Source organism: Arachis ipaensis, chromosome B05 (assembly GCF_000816755.2).
Source record: "Arachis ipaensis cultivar K30076 chromosome B05, Araip1.1, whole genome shotgun sequence".
Taxonomy (NCBI): Eukaryota; Viridiplantae; Streptophyta; class Magnoliopsida; order Fabales; family Fabaceae; genus Arachis; species Arachis ipaensis.
In genome coordinates this window covers 98969741-98990903 of record NC_029789.2, presented here as the reverse complement: position 1 = coordinate 98990903, position 21163 = coordinate 98969741, and the positions used below count along the sequence as shown (strand labels likewise).

The 21163-nt window shown below is 39.5% G+C and overlaps 1 protein-coding gene and 1 long non-coding RNA gene across 3 annotated transcripts; both read right to left on the bottom strand.

The window, feature by feature from the left end:
• Window positions 10735–12145, bottom strand: LOC107641959. Of its 2 annotated transcripts, none has more exons than XR_002363290.1 (2): window positions 11995–12145; window positions 10735–11629 (listed from the first exon to the last, which is right to left on the bottom strand). It is a non-coding gene; the product is annotated as an uncharacterized LOC107641959 (long non-coding RNA). The 2 variants fall into 2 exon arrangements; XR_001620544.2 differs by having other exon boundaries at window positions 10735–11375.
• Window positions 14864–15983, bottom strand: LOC107640795. The gene is made up of 2 exons (XM_016344294.1): window positions 15065–15983; window positions 14864–14979 (listed from the first exon to the last, which is right to left on the bottom strand). The coding sequence occupies exons 1-2, from the start codon at window positions 15981–15983 to the stop codon at window positions 14864–14866; spliced, it is 1035 nt and encodes a 344-aa protein (XP_016199780.1).

Below are 21163 nucleotides of genomic sequence, written 5' to 3'. Positions count from 1 at the left end.
TTTCAATCAAGTAGAGCATGCATGCAACTAACCTATTACTATGCAATTTATCCTATTCTATAAAAGAAAGAAAAAACTAACTAAAATATCCTAATTTATTGGTGCTAGGGAAGAGAAATTACCTCCGGAAGTCAGGTACTGACCGACCTCCCCACACTTAAGGCTTTGCACCGTCCTCGGTGCCATCTGTCAGGAACAGGGGTGGGCTGGTAGTAGTATCTCCACAGTCGAGACCATCATGGCTCCCTGTGCTGGTAAAGGAAGTGGAGTTCGGGGTGTCTGAGTCCTTGAAGTGTCCCTTGAGTAGTTCCTTGAGGTGTTTGAATCGGCGCTTGTGACGGCGCTCTCTTAACTTCGTTTTCTGTTCTTGCCGATCCAACCTTTTGATTATCTGCTGGAGCAGTTCATCAGTTGTAGGTGCTTGTGGTGGTGAAGAAGGGATATCTTCAACCGGAGCAGTGGGAAGGCTTGTAGTGGCTGCTGGAAGTCTGAGGTACTTCCCATTAGGGACATACTGATCATCCCGTGGGAGCATGGCTTTGGTGTCTCCAGCTCTGTAGGAGACTCCGGCTGCTGAGACAAGATCTGAGACCAAGGCGGGAAAAGGTAAGTTGTCCGCAATTTGTACGTGTCCCATGTCATTCCGGATATGTCTTGGTAGATTCAGAGGCTGGTCTGTAAGGATGCACCATAGTAGAACGGCCATGTCTGCAGTGAAGGAGGACTCGTGAGTGCTCGGAAAGACGTAATGGGACATGATCTGTACCCATACGCGAGCCTCCAAGGTAAGTGCTGAAGCTGATATTCCCTTAGGGCGGGTACGATGGTATCCGTAGATCCAACGGCTGCCAGGTAGTGCGATAACTCTGAGAACAGCTTCCCAGTCAAATTGGTACATCTGGCGCTTGAATGCAGCTTCTTGAAAGGCGTCCAATCCTTCTGGAATAGGGGGAAGACTCAAAGCTTGTTGAATAGCCTCTTCTGTAATGGGACTTGCTTCTGACGGACAAAGACAGACTTCAGGGTAGGCAGGTAGAAGTTAGAGTAGAACTCGACTACCCAAGAAAGATTGACCTGCTTCTGTTGTCTCTGTAGGAAACCCCATTGTCTTCGTTCAATTTGCGGCTCAACAAAAGTGGCAATATTGGGCGGGAGGATAAGAAGGTGTTCGTTGTTGTAACTCCTTTCAGCTAGAATAGGGAACATCTGCTCACAGTAGCGATTTGGAAATCGCGCAATGTCCTTTGCTGGAAAGGCTTTCTCTTTTTCATCAACCTTGATGATCCTCTTAACTCTTTTTGTTGAGGGCTTGACTGCAGTTGAAGAAGGCTCTGCCACTAGTGCTCTTTTAGTTCCTCTTCTTGCTGGAGATTTGGGAGTAGCTTTCTCTTTTCCTTTCTTGGTGGCCATCCTGAAAAGGGAAGAGAGAGTAAATTGAATTCAAAGAGATAAATAGCAAAGAAGAGAACGAAAAAGGATGGTTATAAATGCACAATAAAAGGTAAATGATGTTAACACACGCTCATGAGTACATGTGAAAGATCATTAATGGAAAATAATTAGTGCATATGATGACAAGTGAATGCAAGGTGTTTATTGGCATGCCGGCAAAGGGCATGAGTAGCATAGATCAAGCATCACTCTGTAGCAAACCATCACGTTTGTATTGACAATTAAATTCAATTAATATAATAGTAAAGGGAATTTGTGAAAAGCAAGCATTGAATAGTAGAATAACATAGAGAAGTGCATAATGCCATATGGGCTTTTTCACAAACACATAGCATGCATGGTAAATAAGGTATAGAAAGTATTAAAGTGAACATGCAAGCAACCCTTTAAAGAAAATAATATATAATTGCCAACAATTTGCAACAATCCACAAGCATATAATGAAGAATAAGGACTCAAATAAAATTCTAACACCATGTAAAAAGGAAAGAAGAAAAAAGAAAATATGAATAATGAAAAGAAAAAGAAAAAAAAAAGAAAATAACATATAAAATAAGAAGAATGATAGAAAAGAAAAGGATGAAGAAGAAAATAAAACCTTGTTAATGGAGGTGAGGGAGAGAGAGTGAAAGGTGAGATAGAAGGAAGAAGGGAGGAGGAAGAAATAAGGAGGGAAAAGAAAAATTAGGATTTGGAGAAGAAAAAGATATGATAATTGGCAAAATTAGGTTGAGCTGTGCGGCGCAAGCGACGCGATCGCATGGGGCACGCGGTCGCGCGACTTGCGCTTAAGGTGAGGGACGCGGTCGCGTCGGTCACGCAGTCGCGTGACCTAGTTTGTGCCAATGGCGCGAGGGTTGGCTTGCACTCGCACAACTCTCTGTTCAAAATCATTAAATGCCAAATTTTTGGTGACGCGATCGCATGGGGCATGCGATCGCGTGAGTGGGCAGTTTATGGCGTACGATGCGGCCACGTGGGGCACGCGGTCGCGTGAGGGGGACTGTGCGTCCAGCGCCAGTCCAGCACCACTCTAGCACAACTTTTAGCTATGCACCCTTTCTACGTCGAAAATCAGGGCACGCGGTCGCGTGGGAGGTCATTATGCCCATACGACGCGGTCGCATGGGCGATTTGTGCCACTGGCACTCCTCCAGCCATGCTCCAGCGTGACTCTCTGTTCGTTTTTATTTTTTCTCCCCTCTCCTTGCAACGCGGACGCGTCGCTGATGCGGTCGCGTCGCGTGGCATTTTTTTTTAAAGTATGTAAATGCAGATGCACGAAATATACTAATAAAGAGAAGAGTTATTGGATAAGAAAACTAAAAATAGAGAAAAGAACGATCATACCATGGTGGGTTGTCTCCCGCCTAGCACTTTGCTTTAACGTCCATAAGTTGGACGCTCCACTAGCTCAGTCTGTGGCTATGTGGGGATCTTCCAAGAGGAAGATCTCGAGTTCCTTGTCTTTCTTCCGCTTTTCGCCATGGTACAACTTTAAACGATGTCTATTAACTTTGATAAGCTCCGAGCTCGAAGGATGGCTAAGGTGATAGACTCCGTACGGTTTGGCCTTCTCTACTCTGTATGGACCTTCCCATCTTGATCTCAACTTGTCTGGCATGAGCCTCAGTCGAGATTTGTAAAGGAGGACTGAGTCCCCAGGTTGGAACTCTTTCCTCTTAATGTTCTGGTCATGTACAGCCTTCATCTTCTCCTTGTGTAGTCTTGAGTTCTCATAAGCTTCTAGGCGAAGGCTCTCCAGTTGTTGCAATTGCAACTTCCTTTCAGCTCCGGCTTTCTCAATTCCCATATTGCACTCCTTGACTGCCCAAAAGGCTTTGTGCTCTATTTCAACTGGGAGATGGCAAGCTTTTCCATAAACTAAGCGAAAAGGACTCATCCTAATGGGTGTTTTGTATGCTGTTCTGTATGCCCAGAGTGCATCTTATAGCCTGGTGCTCCAGTCTCTTCTATGAGGCTTTACTATCTTCTGCAAGATACGCTTTATCTCTCTATTTGACACATCGGCTTGCCTATTAGTCTGAGGATGGTATGCTGTTGCAACCTTATGAATTATCCCATGCTTCTTCATTAGTCCTGTTAGTCTCCTGTTACAAAAATGGGTGCCTTGATCGCTCACGATTGCTTGTGGGGATCCGAAGCGACAGATAATATGGTTTCTCACAAAGGAAACAACAGTGTTAGCATTATCGGTGCGGGTAGGAATTGCTTCCACCCATTTGGAAACGTAATCCACAGCTAACAATATATAAAAATAACCATTAGAATTTGGAAATGGACCCATGAAGTCAATGCCCCAAACATCAAAAATTTCACAGAAAAGCATATATTGTTGAGGCATCTCATCCCTCTTGGATATATTACCAAATTTTTGGCATAGGAGGCAAGATTTACAAAATTCAGCAACGTCTCTAAAAAGAGTAGGCCACCAGAATCCACAGTCCAAGATTTTTCTAGCAGTTTTTTGAGGGCCAAAATGTCCTCCACTCTCAGATGAGTGACAGGCCTCTACGATGGACTGGAATTCTGATTGAGGCACACACCGTCTAATTACCTGATCAGCGCCACATCTCCATAAATATGAGTCATCCTATATATAATATTTAGACTCGCTTTTCAGCTTGTCTCTTTGATGCTTAGAAAAGTTTGGAGGAAATGTGCGGCTATTTAGACGCATAAGCAATAACAAAAGGATCCTTACCTTCGCGCTGAGCCAGCGCTGCTCCTACTGCATGGTTGGAAGCATCGCACATGATTTCAAACGGCTGACTCCAGTCTGGTCCTCTTACAATTGGAGCTTGAGTCAGGGCGGCCTTCAGCTTATCAAACGCTTGCTTGCAATCTTCACTGAACTCGAACTCAATATCCTTCTGTAGTAATCTGGATAAAGAAAGTGCTACCTTACTAAAGTCCTTAATAAATCTCTTGTAAAAACCTGCATGGCCAAGGAACGAACGGACTTCCCTCACAGAAGAGGGGTAAGGTAAACTAGAAATAACATTCACCTTTGCTGGGTCTACAGAAATGCCATTATTAGATACCACATGTCCTAATACAATCCCTTGTTTTACCATAAAATGACATTTTTCAAAATTCAATACAAGGTTTGTATTAACACATCTATCTAATACTCTAGATAATCCATCTAAGAAAAGGCTAAAAGAATCACCATAAACGCTAAAATCATCCATAAAAACCTCCATACAGTCCTCAATAAGATTAGAGAAAAGACTCATCATACACCTTTGGAAAGTAGCTGGTGCATTGCACAAGCCAAAAACGCTTAACACACAGATCACGGCATCGAATGGAATAAAGGAGAATTAAAATGCCTAATTAAAAGTCTCTAGGAAGCAGTTTTCAATCATGTAATAATTTCAGGAAGGAAATATAAATGCATGCTAAATTAATGAATAAGTGGGTTAGGATCATGATAAAACCACACAATTAAACACAATATAAACCATAAAATAGTGGTTTATCACTTACGCACACTCCTGTGCGTACGCACACATCTTAAAATCTCCTGAGCGTGCGCACGCACACACCCCTGTGCGGCCGCACACGTCCTGTTTCTTAAAAATTTTCTTGTTTTTCAATTATTCTACCTTCCCAACAAGGTTGTAAGCTTCTAAAACACCATTTAAGAGTTTTGGGCTTGATTTTGAGTATTAGAACAAGGGATGTAACTTAAGGTTGCTAGAACACGATTTTATGATAAATTAGAAAACGGAGGCTTAGGTTTCTGGCATGCTGAGAATGATTTGACGTTGGGTGGAGGATGAGTGATATATGAGATAAGGAATGATGAACTTTTGACATTGGAAACTGAGTTATGAAAGGGACAGTGGTTGAGGTGAGTCGAGGACTCGGATTGAGATGATGGATCTCTGTGTACTGAAAATTTTTCTGAAAACCACTGAAATATTGTTTTTACTGAGAATATGAGACGCTATGCGCCCGGCAGGGACGGCGGTTGGATCCCGCCTGTCGAGGTAGCGGCGGCAACGTAAGGGCAGTGGTTCTTCCCGCCTGCGATGAGATGTGAGGTCAATGCCAAGAGTATCCCGCTCGCATCCCTTCGGACCTATAGAGCGTGCAGGCGCCGGTACCTGGACAGTGATCCGGGCACTATATCTTAGGGGTTCCCATATGAGAAATCCGAAGGGCAACGTCTCCATGGAGATGTGTCGGGTTGGCAGTTGAACCGACAATGTGATATCACAGCCAGTAGGGAAGGCATTCATCATATGCATTTCCTATCTGTTTATTTGCTTTGTCGACTTGTAATTGTATGCCTACTTGAATAACATGCCTATTTGCTTACTTGATCTACTTGAATTGTATGCTTTTACTTGTGAATTACTTGCAATGTTATTAATTGTGCTTTCTACTAGGATTGAGGAGGTTCGGAAGACGGTGGCGATGGAATCGCATGAAGGATAGGTTGGTGAAGGCTATGGGACAGCGGTGTTTAGTTAGAATAGAAATCACTTAAGATAGATTACCCGGCTTATTTATGATGAGGTTTATATTATGCTTATTTGTTTTAGAATGCTTTAAGCTTGAATCTTGTGATGGATATGGAGCTTAGGATTGCCTTTAGCGTCCCGGGGTCTTATATCCTACATCACTGGGCACTATTACCATACTGAGAACCTCCGGTTCTCATACCATATCTTTGTTGTGTTTTTCAGATGCAGGTCGCAACCCACCTCGGTGAGTAGCTTTGGGATGGTGACAGAAGCGGAGGATCCTGGACTATTTTGGAATCTTTTTGGTTTATCTATTTATACATCTCTCTTTTGTATTTTGTTTAGCCTAGAGGCTTGTATTATGAGCGAAAAACTTGTATAAGCTATTTTAAAACTGTCAAGTTTCTATATGATCTGTATATGGCTAGCCGGCTTAAACTCCGCGAGTCGAGGCTAGTTTCTTATGACATTATACTATTATACTATTACATTGTTTATATCACTTCTATTTTTTATGCCTTAAGATAGTACGGTTTGCGCTTTTCAAATCCTGTCTTTGAGCTATTTCTTTTATCGGGCTTCTAGATTATTATATTCCTTCTATATATATACTTTGTATGAGCTTAGAACTGTCATAATCTCTAATTAACCTTTACTTTACGACGCAAGGTAAGGCTTAGGCTAATTAGGGTGTTACAAGTCACGTGCCGCTTTTCACGCGTGTGCGTGGACGACACGTGCACATCGCTAGCCAAAATTCCTCCTCACACGTACACGTGGGTGACGCGTGCACGTAGCCATGAATTCTCCAAATGCTCATTTCTTTATGAATTCTCCACTTTACATGCTTTTCTCTTCACTTCTTCCATCCAATACTTGCCTTATGGATCTGAAATCACTCAACAAACATATCAAGGTATCAAATGGAATTAAGGTGGATTAAATTTAGCTATTTTAAGGCGTAAAAAACATGTTTTCCCACTTAAGCACAAATTTAGAGAGAATTACAAAACCATGCTATTTCATTGAATAAATATGAGATAGGTTGATAAAATCTCCTAAATTAAGCACAAGATAAACCACAAAATTGGAGTTTATCAGTCTCGGAGGTGTTTATCTTTCCATATTAAAACTTCTTACTAACTATTTTACAATGAAAGATTCTTTCTACGGAAAATTGTAAGTGATTAAACTCTAATTTCTTAGCAATTTAATCTCCTCTGATCCTCATCAAATGCCATGGTCAGTGGTCATTCAATTCGAATTAGAGGGTGAAGTTTAGAAAACTAGTTTATACCACAAAGACCCTAATCACCACAGATCCCAACTGAACAGATGTTCCCATGTTCCCAACGAGTTATGGATTAGCCATCTAGGAAGTGTGTTCTTAAGCTATAGTTCAGGAGACCTTGGTCAGAGTATCACAAGAACTCATGTAGAAAAACGATCATACTTCCGTTCCACCCAGTTTCATTAGATTAAGAACGATACACACCTTAGAATTGAATCAAACATATATTAAAATAAAAAAATAAAAATATTAATCCATAAAAATAAACAGAGCTCCTAACCTTAACCAGGAGGTTTAGTTGCTCATAACTTTACAAAGAAAATAAGTTCTAAAAAGTATGGAAGAACATCTGAATTCCCCTCCAGGGGACGTGATCCTCCTAATAATAAATACTAAACTTAAAATATATTATTTTAAAATAAAAATTACAAAGATAAAATAAGATAAGCCTAGGAAGTGCGAAATCCACTTGGACGACCAATTGGTGAATGGCTCGGACAGCAAGCTGGCGTTAAACGCCAGAATTGGACGTTGAATGCCCAAGAGGAAGTGTGCGCTTCTGACTCTAGCCCCCTTGCTGGTGTTGAACACCAGGTTGGGCGTTCAGCGCCCAAAGGGGAACTGACAGCATTTTTGTCTCTTTTTCCAGGCTTTTCCAAACTGCTCCGATTTTCACCTAAAACTATGAAAACAAAAGAAAAACTCAAAGTAGCATCCAAAGGTGAATTTCGCACCAAAATCTAATAAAACTTAATAAAATCTAACTAAAAAGAATATAAAAACAAATAGAAAAAGGGTATAAGATGCTCACGCATCATTTATCAAAAGTGGTGTGTAGTGGAATGAAGTCAAGAGATCGGATGGACATGTCTCCCAACCAAAAAAGATTGTTGGGGTATGCACTAAATTCCTTTTCTTCCATGATGGTGGCCGAACTTCCTTGTTCCACCAAAGTCCTGTGGAAATTTACATTAGAGTATTATTGTGATCACGACGGGATCGTCGTGCCCCGATGTTATCCCTTGCACATCTTCTTTCATGAAGGAAATAGTGGGCAAGTCGGGGACTTCAGCCTCCTCCCTAACTTGGTAGACATCTTTCAAATGCCTTTTGCGGGAGGACTTAGTTATTCCAACTCTTGCAAATCCTCCTACTATCATGTGGATGTGTCTATCAGTAGTTCGTGGTAGCCAATCTCGTCGACTCCTATCTTCCTTCACTCTTTTTCTTTTCCCTTGATCATCTGATCTTTCTGCTAAGTATCTTTCTAACCGACCTTCCCTGGCCAGTTTTTCTATTACATTTTTCAAGTCGTAGCAATCATTAGTGGAATGTCCATATATCTTGTGATATTCGTAGTATTCTGCCCGACTTCCATCTTTCTTGTTTTTGATGAGACAATGACGTGGAAGCTTCTCGATATGGTAGATCTCCCTATAGATGTCAACAAGGGAGACTCGCAGGGGGTATAGTTATGATATCTTCGAGACTTGTCCGAGTTGTACTCGCCCTTTTTCTTCTCTTTTCTATCTCGAATCTAGTAAGGAAGATTTTGCTTAGTAGGTTCTCTTAGTTGAGCATTTTCTTCCATGTTGATGCGCTTTTATGCTCGCTCTTGTACCTCGTACGGGGAGGTCGGGTGTCGCTTTGGTATGGATTGGGAGAATGGTCCTTCTTTAAGGCCATTAACTAGCCCTATTATTACTGCCTTTGTAGGCAAAGTTTGGTTGTCTAAGAAGGCTGTGTTGAATATTTCCATGTAAGATTGGAGGGTTTTTCTGACCTCTTGCTTGACTCCTAGGAGGCTTAGAGCGTATTTGACTTTCTTTCTGAACGGAGAATCGAGTGAGAAACTTTCTTGCAAGATCATCGAAGCAGGTTATGGACCTAGGTAGTAGACTGTCGAACCACTTTATTGCCACCTTGGTTAACATCGTCGGAAAAGCTTTGCAACGAGTTGCATCTGACGCGTCAACCAAGTACATCCAGCTTTTAAAGTTGCTTAGATGGTGTCTCGGGTCAGTCTTTCCATCATAGAGGTCCATGTCAAGGCTCTTAAAGTTTCTGGCAACACTAGCCCGCATAATCTCTTCAATGAATGGATTTTCCCCTCTAAAAAAGGTTTTCTTCCTGATCTGCATGATTGCTCCAACCTCAAAGGTCGGCTACTAATTTCAAAAGCTTTTCTTCCCTCCTGGCCGTCGTACTTCCCTTCTTAGGTCTCTTTCAGCTTCTCTTTGCCGTTCTATCTCCTGCTCAAGTTGTTTTAGTCGGCCATGGTGTCCGTATAAGAGTCTCATGAGTTCTGTTGGATGTCGGTTTACCACGTCCTCATGTGGGTGTATTTCGAAGTTGATTCTTCAGGGTTGAGGATTTTCCAAAGTCCATTCCCCAATAGAACTGTCCGCTCTATCTTGTCGCGGGGGTATTACTATTGCATGATTGTCGTTGTGATGTTTTGGCTCGGATTCGGATGTCGTATGTCCGTCTTTGAGTTGATCGTCTGCCATAGTTAGGTGCAACTTCCAGGTTCCCGACAACAGCATCGATGTTCTGAGAGTTACCTAAAAATGGGTTGCTTTTGGGACTGGATGTGAGGTCCAATCTCCCTTTGAGGCAACATCCAACTTCTGTTGGTATCGAGGTGCCGCCATCCAAATTCCTCGTGAGGAGGTGAGCGTGGTACTTGCAAAAAATTCCAATGCTTAAGTTAGCACGAGTTTTAAAAAGGTTTTTTTGTAGATTGAATTCAAAGTATATCCGATGGTGTCAAAGTATTTATAGTAATAAAGGTAAAGTCAATAATCACTTTTTAGAGTGACTCCACCTTTAATGGTGGATCACCGTCCCCTTTTGTTAGGAAAGTTGTTGAGATCTCCTTTCTAAATGAATAGAAGAAATTGTAAAAGTCAATTACTGCTCATGGCAAGTAGGACTTATATAACGTCGTCGCGTCCGACCTCTTATGAGGTCAGGCAGATGTCAATCCAACTAATGTCTGTTGATTAGGCTTTGCTTATTTTGGACCTAGCTAAGTAGTGATTAGAGTATGAACAAATAGGTTGTTTGAAGGAGTTAATTGATAAGGTTGATAATTGTAGTTTTGGAAAAAGTTAAATATAAGGTACTTTTAGGTTTATTAAGAGTAAAAATTTGAAGTGAAAATGATAAAGATAGAGACTAAAAAACGGAAGTTTTTTTTTGTAAAATTATGCAAAAAAAATTAGTCAACATTGATCATAACTTGGCTCTTAAAGATTGAGATAGGATTTATTGGTTTGAAATGCTTCATGAGTTTTGTTTTACGCTAAGAAAAGACACAATTTGGCTTCTATTCATTTTCTCGAAGGACAGACTATTCATAACTTGTAATTTATGGGGTTATACACCTTTGCTTCTAAGTGTAGTATATGCTTCGACCGTAGTATATGCTTCCTCCTCAGTCCTCACACCCTCCCTTTTATCATACTTTGATGCAGATTTACAAGCATGTCAGCACAAATTAGGAGAACTTAACTACAACACTAAATGTTCTGCCAAGTTCAGCTTCAAATGTCATTCTTATAGGAGACAAACAAAGCATGAAGAAACAAGGCAAAAGGAATATTGTTGCACCATGCTCGTATAGTCTGACAGATTATTGCATGCCAGACTAAGAATTTTGGTGCTTGTGGTACACTAGCTATTCTTTATTCTTAGTAGTAACATTCTAATCATAATGGTTTATTTTCAATGCTTGAGAAAACTGCAAAGATACTAGAGGAGACGACAATGCCCTCCAACATGTATGAAAGATTTTATCCAAAACATTTGTGTTGTCTATATACTCATTTATTCATGCACAACCAGCCAACTCATTCTTCTCCACCATTAGATGAGATGAGTCAGTCACACACCATACAAAAGTGAGTTTGTTCGATGCCTATGGAGAAGTGAGCACAAAAACCATTTATAAATAATGCCGTTCCATCCCTTTTGCTTTCAAGGAGTATGATGAAATAAACCATTCTGTTTAGAATGAAAATGGCATTTTCCAATAGCAATATGATCAGCAAAGCAATCAGAGAACTTTGAAGACCATTGGGAATTGGTAATCCACATAATATTCAGATATTAAAACCTCATCATTTTGCCTGCTTTCAAGTAAATCCAATGTTTAGTTTTGTTTCAACGTCTAAAATTTAAATAGATATAGCTGGAAAAGAAAAGTTAATATAAGGTACGAAAATTAGAAAATTAAAAGAAAAAAATCCCTAAGAATCTTGAAGATTGGAAACCATATGACCGAAACAAAACAGGACCAAAAGAGAAAATCAATTGAACTAAAACTACCTAATTCAAATTTAAAGCAATGCATAGATCAAAGCAATCAGAGAACTTTGAAGACCTATATGAAACCAAAGAATTCCACATCAGTTTCAGACATAAAACTTCATCATTTTGCTTTGCTCAATGAAGGATATATCACTATCAAAAATTAAACTACACAAACGCTAATATAATCAATCAAACAAACTGGTTGAGTACTATTCGGCATTAAATAGAGTCAATTGGGCGAGAAAAAACCCTCATTTTATCGCCAAAAAGCGCTAAACAAATAATGCCGAGGGTAAATTTAGCACCTTGAAAACCTTCTCTCGTAATTTCCTTGCAACTAAACTTGAAGATGCAAGGGGCTACGTGATGCATCACTAAATGAAATAATAGAATTGATTTCGTGCGCAAAATGACTCGAATCAAAGGGTAACTTACAGAAGCGGCTAAGAATTTGTTCAACGGAATTGAAGTTGTGACGCCGCGGCTGCATCTTATAGAAGAGTTTGTGGATAGATGAACCTCTTATACTCGGTACTAGCCTACTAAGGTTCCAATTAGGGTTTCGGCGTTTTTGTTTTCGCCCATGAGATTTAGGATTTTGGTAAATAATTTGAAGGTTTATTTTTGGGGCATTACTTTAGGGCTTTAAAAGTTTGGTAAATAATATTGGGATACTATTCAGGCCCAATAATAGAGTCTAGCTTTCTCAATATTTTTTTCTTTAAATTAGGAGTGAGATTCCAATCCAAAACTTTTAAATGGGGATAAAAAGATTATGTAATTTGAGTTATACTTAGGCTTGGTTTGGTAAAGCTTTTCGAAGAGGTGCTTGTGCTTTTTAAAAGCTCAAGCTCCTCATCTTGTGTTTGGTAAATAAAAAAGATCATGTGCTTGTGCTTGCAGCTTTTAAAAGATTGAGGTACTTTTGAAAGCACCTAAGATAGAGCTTTTCAAAGTTAGCTTGTGCTTTTCAAAATTTAAAAGTCTAATATAACCTCATATATTAACAAATTTTCAAATTTAATGCTTGCATTTATGTCTATTATAACATTTTTAAATTTTAAAAGCTATTTTACCAAATGCAATTGTTGTTGCTTGTGATTATTAAAAGCAATTTTTAATTTAATTTATCAAACATAAATACTACAACTTTTAAAAAGTCATCTTTTAAAAGTTAGCTTTTATAAGCTACTTTCAAAAAATAAAAGCTTTACCAAAACAAGCCTTAGTTTAGCTCATTAGCAGCTTTCTCAATATTATTGGCCCAATAATATAATTTGCATGTTAATTTAGTTTTAATTCACTACTCTGACCCAACAATATAAGGTAGTGTATTTATATAATTTTTTTTAATTATCTTTTTGAGAGAGTGGTTAATAATTTACATGCATTGTGTGATTATTATTTTCATTTGTATTATCCATACAAAAAAAAAAAGATTACTAGTTAATAAATATAAAAGGAGGGAGTAAATTAAGTATCAATAATATTAGTAGAATTTTGCAATACTAAAGTATATATATAACATATTTAAATAAAAGATAAAGATAAAGATATTGCAAATGGTGGATTTTATTTTAGTTCTCTTACTCCGTCACTTTTTTATTTTTAATATGATGAAAGGACTGATGTATAGCTGAGTTATGGGGTGGTGTTTTATTGGCGTATGATGCCTGTCCAAGAGAAATTGGACCGTCCGATGGGGGTACTATAATCAAACGGATCGAGTACAGAAATCGGACGGTACACAAAATCTTCGATCCAATTTGTGCACTCGTTTCACATGGCATGCATGCAGCTCCCCTCCGAATGAATCCAATCCTTCCAATAACCCTGAATGTAACCCACCCTCCCAGCAGCGTCACTTTCAGTCTCACACCCAAAATTCTCTCTATTTGCTCCCCAACCTCACACCATCTCCATTTTTGGAGGCTGCAAGGACCACATAGCAGGTCAAAATAATCTAAATACAATGTCAAAAAGACCAAAAATTAAGGAAGTGAATCAACTAGAACTTTACATTGTTAATTATTTCGGACATCCAAATTATGTAAATTTTTATTATTTAAAATTTTGATTTAATAAATATAATAGTGTATCAGATTTTAGTAATAGAATAGAAATAATAGAGTAGTATTAAGTAATTAAGTTTAAGGAGTTTAGGAATAGAGTAGAACTAAGTAATTAAGTTTAAGGAGTTTGAGAATAGAGTAGAACTAATTAGTTTATAAAGTCTGAATTTTTTATTAATAGTATGCTTTGTTTTGAGATGAAATGTATGACTAGTTGTTATTATGTTCTTGCTGGTTTGAATGAATGAAATCAGATTATTATTATTAAATTTATTCTGGTTATGCATAAGCTGGGTGCAAAATATAATTTTACTGGTAGCAATAATGGATATGTGAGCATAATCATGTTATTGTTAATATAATTATGTACTGGTAGTTACAATGAAAATGTATATTGTAGGGTTTATGAATGTTGATATGTGATCACTTTTTGTTGCCGGATCCGTACAACCCAATTGTTGAGGCGCATTTATGGGAGACTGATTTTTACCATGTTTCTCATATTGGAGTCGTTCAATGCCAGTCAGCAATGATTAATACTCTGATCAAGAGATGGCAGCTAGAGACTCGCACATTTTATTTTCTGGTTGGTGAGTGTGCCGTGTCATTGAAGGATGTGGCGATGATTCTCAGTCTGCCGACAAATAGAATTCCGGTTATAGGACCAACCATGAGTAGTTTTGAGGCCTTGGAGGCCGAGTGCTTACACCACTTTGGTGTTGCACTGAGGAAGATGGACTGTAGAGGAAGCTTTATAAAACTGACGTGGATTAGGGGTTTGAAGGATTGCACAGTGTTGACTAATGATATTCAGATTCAGAGGTATGTCAAGTGTCACATAATGTTGTTATTTGGGACAATTCTGTTTGCTGACAAGTCTGGTGCAGCGGTGCATTAGAAATTTCTGCCTTTACTCCGTAACTTTCCTGGGATCATACAGTTTAGTTGGGATTCGGCATGCCTCGCGCACTTGAATAGATCATTGTGTAGGGCAACTCGTGTCGACTACAAGGAGATGGATGGTCCACTTACACTTTTGCTTACTTGGGCTTGGATCCGTCTCCCATTTCTTGCCCCGATTCCTGGCAATCCCCGAATGTTTCCGATTGCAAACAGGTAAAATGAATTAATGTATGCGTTGAAATCTCTACTAGAAATTGTATTCTATTTTTTACATAATTAGTTAAATAAGAGATTTTTTATCGCAGGTGGCGCAACTGGGAACGTGAAAATTATGCCAAAGCATACTGCTCACATGGGATCCGGCCAAGCCAGTTGGTGTAAGCCTCACCCCGTTCGCGTAGTCGTTCATAGCGCATTTGGTACTCCCGAATCGTCCTTGAATATCCTATGTTAAGAAACATTGAACCATGAACAACATTCTATTCCATCGAATTTATAATAATAAAAGAGTGCCTGTAATTCAAACTTACTGATATTGACGATAAGCTTCCGCAGGTAAGGTGCCTTGAACTTCCTCAAGAAATTCGACTCAATATGCTTTATACAAAACATATAGAAAGCTCTAGGAGGAGACCAAGCCTCATTACTGCGAGCAATAGCTGACCCGATGGAATCGTGTCGATCAAAGATAAGTCCTACACCATCGCGTGTCACCACATGTTGGCATAAGTTACTTAGAAAAAAGTACCACACCTCAAAAGTCTCTCCCTCCACTATGGCAAATGCAATAGGTACAATATTGTTATTTTCATCTTGTGAAACTGCTACCAATAAACAACCCTTGTATTTTTCATACAAATGAGTCCCGTCCACCTGCACAACTGGCTTGCAATGTCTGAATGCCCTTATACAAGGATAATAACTCCAGAAGACTCGGTGCAGTACACGGATATCAGGAACCAAATCATCCCCCTGGTACGCAGGCATTGTTTCGAAGTGAACCACCGCTGACGGCTCCTTGTGACACATAGCCTCAAACCATATAGGCAAGGCTTCGTATGATGCTTCCCAACCTCCGAAGATTGACTCCACCACCTTCTGCTTTGCCAACCATGCTTTGCGATAACTGATGGTGTAGTTAAACTTCAACTGTACTTTCGCAATGACTGATTTTATCTTTATAGATGGGTCAATCTCTACCAATGGCTTAATTGCTTCTGCAACTGTCTTGGAATCCAGTTTCGAATGGTCTTGAGAAATACTAGATCTGGTACAAGTGTGACTACCATTGTACCTCCTTATCTCCCAACAGTACTTCTTCTGTATTTTGGTAACCCTGATCAGCCAATCACAACCTGCACCATATTGTGTACATTTAGCATAGAATGTCGTCGGTTCCGACTCAAACGCCCTATAGTCTACACCTCTATGGATGGTATAATCCTTCATCGCCTTGATTACTACCTCCCTTGAACTGAATTCTATTCCAACCGTGAATTCACCATCCACCACAGCAAGAAGCTCTGCTACAATCACACAGCAAGATATGTATTCTTGTAAATAATAATCATCTATATTTTAACAGATATAATTAAAGTCTATATTTTAGCTATCTTATCTACCTAAAGACCTAGTAAATATAGTCCATACTAAATAACTAATAACTTATAAAATAATAAAAGGCATGTTACATAAATTATAATTCATAGATAACATACTTTACTCTTCTGATCTTATTGATCTACTACCCCAAACTATCACATAACTATCTTTCTTTACATACATGCATTCATGTATTGAGGAAACTCTGGTGTGTAAGAACCGCGACTAATCAACCGGTTAATTAAGTGATTAATTGTCCAAGTTAGATTCCGAAAAGTTAGAGAGAAAATTTGAGAATTTAAAGGTGATTTTTGGACTCAGTGGGTTTTTCTGAGTCAGAAAATGTGCCTTTTGCGAAAAATCATGAAAGACCGCAAAACGGTAGTTGAACCGGTTAAACCGGTTCAAGTCTGCCCGGTACTGCATGAGAAAAAGTGAAAATTGGCAAAAACATTAGAAAAATGTTAGAAATGGAAAATTGGGCATTAATTTTAAAGGTTTGACCTGAAGTTGGGACAAACGGGCTAAAAACGCTAACGAATTGGACCGGGCCCAAGTTGGGCCCAAGCCCAACATATAAATACACTTAAGTGAACCTATTTCAGCCACATTCACCCTCATAACTTAAACACAACAGCAGCTGAAGTGAGGAGAGAGGTGAGAGCTTTCCACCATTGTTACTATTCACTTCAAACTTGCAAAGCTCATATCTTGAGATAGAGAGCTCCGATCGCCGCACCGTTTGCAGCTACGCGTTCCTTGTGCAGAGCTCTACAAAACCCACCCAAGAAACCCTCAAGGTAATCACAAAATCTTCCCAGTTTCTCTCTTGAAAATTTCGGGTACTTAGGGTTTGTGCCTAAATGAGTTTTTGTGATTCTTGGTATTTAGGTTTGCTCTAATCCTTGTTTAGCCTTGGATTCTTGGTAGTAAATCTATGGGAGAAGGTAAGAGCCACTAAACCTTTGTGAATTTATGTATAATTGGAAACGTAGTTTGATTTGAGGTGATTTATATGTATATAGTTTGATTATTGTGGCTTTGGGAGCTCTTGGAACTTAATTGTGCTTAGTGGAATGGATGTGAAAGCTTGGAATTTGGTTGAAAGCTATTTGATGATCAATTTGAGTTTTGGTGCAAAAAGAAAAATCGGCCAATGTATGGTTTCGGTTTCCTCTATGTAGTATATAATATTCATGGACACATAGGCTAGTGACCAATAAGATAGGTTGAACTAAAATGATGGTTGGTGTGTTAAATGTTGATGAATTGATGAATGTTGGGTTGATTGTGATGAATTTTAATGATATGATGATGTTAAATGAGTGAATTGATTGGAAGTTGGTTCCTTATGATAATTGTAGTGTTATGATTTATGAAATGGTGGGTTTGATGGTGATTTTGATCATAAGTGTTATATAAGTGATGTTGGAATTGAGAGTAATGAAATGAGAAGGAGAATGTGGTAAGGTTGGTATATTATGATACAACAGGTACATTTTGATGAAAAGTGGTGTTTTGAATGGCTTGAGGTGGTTTGGTAGGGGTATGGTAATGAATTTTGGAAATTGTGAAGTTTGGAAAAAATTGAATTTTTGATGAACTTTGTACGATCATAACTCTTGCCTTGATTTTTGAAATTGCTTGAAATTTGTTTAGAATCAAAGATCCTTGAAAATTATTTAGATCAATATAAAATTTGTGAAAATTGGAAGTTTGTAGAGGAAGTTATGATCCTTCAAAGTTGGTGTTAAAAATCTGAAATTCTGCAAAGTTGCAGAATTTCATGATTTCTGATGTGTGCGGACGCACACCCTCGTACGGACGCACACCCTCGTGCGGACGCACACCCTGCAAATATTTTGACATGTGTGAATGCACACATCTGTGCGCACGCACAGACAGGGGAGTGCGTTCTGTTCGCAGCGCCAGCACAGCTTGTGCGCGCACACATTTAAGGAAAAACTTTAACCTGTGCGGACGCACACGTCTGTGCGCCACACACGTTGGGAAGGTCAGTCTGTTAGGGGCGCTGGCATAAGTTGTGCGAGTGCACAGATCCTTGTAAAAATTGACACCTGTGCGTACGCACACCCCTGTGCATACGCACGCATTTAAAAACTCTCAGGAATGTGCGCACGCACAAACCCTTGTGCGGCTACACACGTCCTGTTCCTCAAAATTTTATTTGTTTTCAACTATTCTACCTTCCCAACAAGGTTGTAAGCTTCTAAAACACTATTTTAAGAGTTTTGGGCTTAATTTTGACTATTAGAATAAGGGATCTAACTTATGGTTGCTAGAACACGGTTTTATGATAAATTAGAAAATAGAGGCTTAGGTTTCTGGCGTGCTGAGAATGATTTGACGTTGGGTGGAGGATGAGTGATATATGAGATAAGGAATGATGAACTTTTGACATTGGAAACTGAGTTATGAAAGGGACAGTGGTTGAGGTGAGTCGAGGACTCGAATTGAGACGATGGATCTCTGGATACTGAAAATGTTTTCTGAAAACCACTGAAATATTGTTTTTACTGAGAATATGAGACGCTATGCGCCCGACAGGGACAGAGGTTGGATCCCGCCTGTCGAGGTAGCGACGGTGGCGTAAGGGCGGTGGTTCGTCCCGCTTGCATTGAGATGTGAGGTCTGTGGCAAGAGTATCCCGCTCGCATCCCTTCGGACCTATAGAGCATGCAGGCGCCGGTACCTGGACAGTGATCCAGGCACTATATCTCGGGGTTCCCATATGAGAAATCTGAAGGGCGACGTCTCCATGGAGATGTGTCGGGTTGGCAGTTGAACCGACAATGTGATATCACAGCCAGTAGGGCAGGCATTCATCATATGCATTTTCTATCTGTTTGCTTGCTTTGCCGACTTGAATTTTGTATGCCTAATTGATTAACATGTCTAATTGCTTACTTGATCTACTTGTCTTGTATGCTTTTACTTGTGAATTACTTGCATTGTTATTAATTGTGCTTTCTACTGGGATTGAGGAGGTTCGGAAGGCGGTGGCAATGGGATCGCATGGAGGATAGGTTGGTGAAGGCTGTGGGACAGCGGTGTTTGGTTAGAATAGAAATCCCTTAAGATAGATTACCCGGTTTATTTAATGATAAGGTAATTATTATGCTTATTTGTTTTTTGAATGCTTTAATCTTGAATCTTGTGATGGATATGGAGCTTAGGATTGCCTTTGGTGTTCCGGGATCTTATATCCTACATCACTGGGCACTGTTACCATATTGAGAACCTCCGGTTCTCATTCCATATCTTTGTTGTATTTTTCAGATGCAGGTCACAACCCACCTCGGTGAGTTGCTTGGGATGGTGACATAAGCGGAGGATCTTGGATTTCTTTTGGAGTCTTTTTGGTTTTTCTGTTTATACATCTCTCTTTTGTATTTTGTTTTGCCTAGAGGCTTGTATTATGAGAGAAAAACTGTATAAGCTGCTTTTAAACTGTTAGGTTTCCATATGGTTCTGTATACTTGTATATGGCTAGCTAGCTTAAACTCCGCGAGTTGTGGCTAGTTTCCTATGATATTATGTACTTATATTTTGATATATCTTGTTTGTTTCTTGTGTCTTGAGCTAGTAGCTTCGTTAGTACGTTTTGCACTTTTCAAATCCTAATTTTGTGCTATATCTTTCATCGGGCTTCTAGATATTACATTATTCTTCCATATATTATACGTATGAGCTTAGAACTGTCGTGACCTCTGATTAACCTTTGCTTTACGACGCGAGGTAAGGCTTAGGCTAATTAGGGTGTTACATTTAGTGGTATCATAGCGGTTCATCCTCGTAAGCCTGAGGGATGGACCGATTGTGCTTCATTGCATACTCTGTGTGTCTTTTCTTTAATGCTATTAGGTTATCTACTGGATATATGCATAGCATGGTTGTTTGTGAGTGCCTGTTTGGGATAATTGAAACACTAGGCTTTTGATATTGAGACTGGTCACCTTAATATCGATTGTTTGGTGTAGACAGGAACCCTACATGGCCACTTGCGGGCGAGGTCGAACATGTACGTGAGAGAGTAGGAATGAGCAACCAACTGATAACCATGCCAAGTTCATGGCGGCCATGGCTAACTTAGCAAACACCATGGAAGCAAATGCTGCTGCGACTCTGCAAGCTGTGCAGAGGTTAGGCCAACCGGCGGGGAATGGCAATGGGAACAGAGAAGGAAATGCCTGATGCACGGAAAACTTGTCTCACAACAAATTTTCTTCGGCAAGTGTACCGAATTTGTCGTCAAGTAAAAACTCACAATAGAGTGAGGTTGAATCCCATAGGGATTGATTGATCAAGAAACTTTAATTAGAGGAATGTTCTAGTTGAGCGAATCAGAATTTGAGTTGAGAATTGCAGAAAATTAAATGGCGAGAAAGTAAATAACAGAAATGTAAATGCTAGAAATAAAGAGCTGAATGTAGATGACGGAAAGTAAATTGCAGAATCTTAAATGGGAATGGGGTAATTGCTCATAAAAGTAAATGACAGAAATTAAAGAGAATGGGTAAGATCAGAAATGGGAAGTTCATTGGGCTCAGGAGATGTTGCATTCTCCGGATCAATTTCATTTTCATCTCTTCCTCAATCAATGCACTCATTGATCTCCTTGGCAATCTTAAGTGATCGAATTACAATTCCTTGTAATTCAATCTCTCAAATCTTGATCAATAGCCAATTCCTTGGTCAATTGCTCATGAGAAGAGATGAAGTATGGTCACTGATTATACCACATGCATTTCCCAAATCAAGTGTTGAGAGGATTATACACTACAAGAAAACAGCTCTATTGCCACGCTTTTAAAGCGTGGCAAAAAGTTATAAAAAGCGTGGCGATAGCTTTTTGCCACGCTTTTTGAGCTACCGCCACGCTTTTTCAAACCTATCGCCACGCTTTTTTTTTTACCACGCTTTTTATAGATTGCCACGTTTAAAAGCGTGGCCGCAGGTAGGAGATATGGCCACGCTTTTAAAGCGTGGCCGCAGATAGGAGATAC

What these genes read in the sequence shown, in the direction of transcription:
- LOC107640795 (XM_016344294.1), bottom strand. Translation starts at nt 15,983, where the DNA reads ATGAAGGATTATACCATCCATAGAGGTGTAGACTATAGGGCGTTTGAG. An exon ending in GAAGCTTATCGTCAATATCA is followed by an intron (nt 14,980 to 15,064) that starts GTAAGTTTGAAT and finishes TTCTTAACATAG; the next exon opens with GATATTCAAGGACGATTCGG.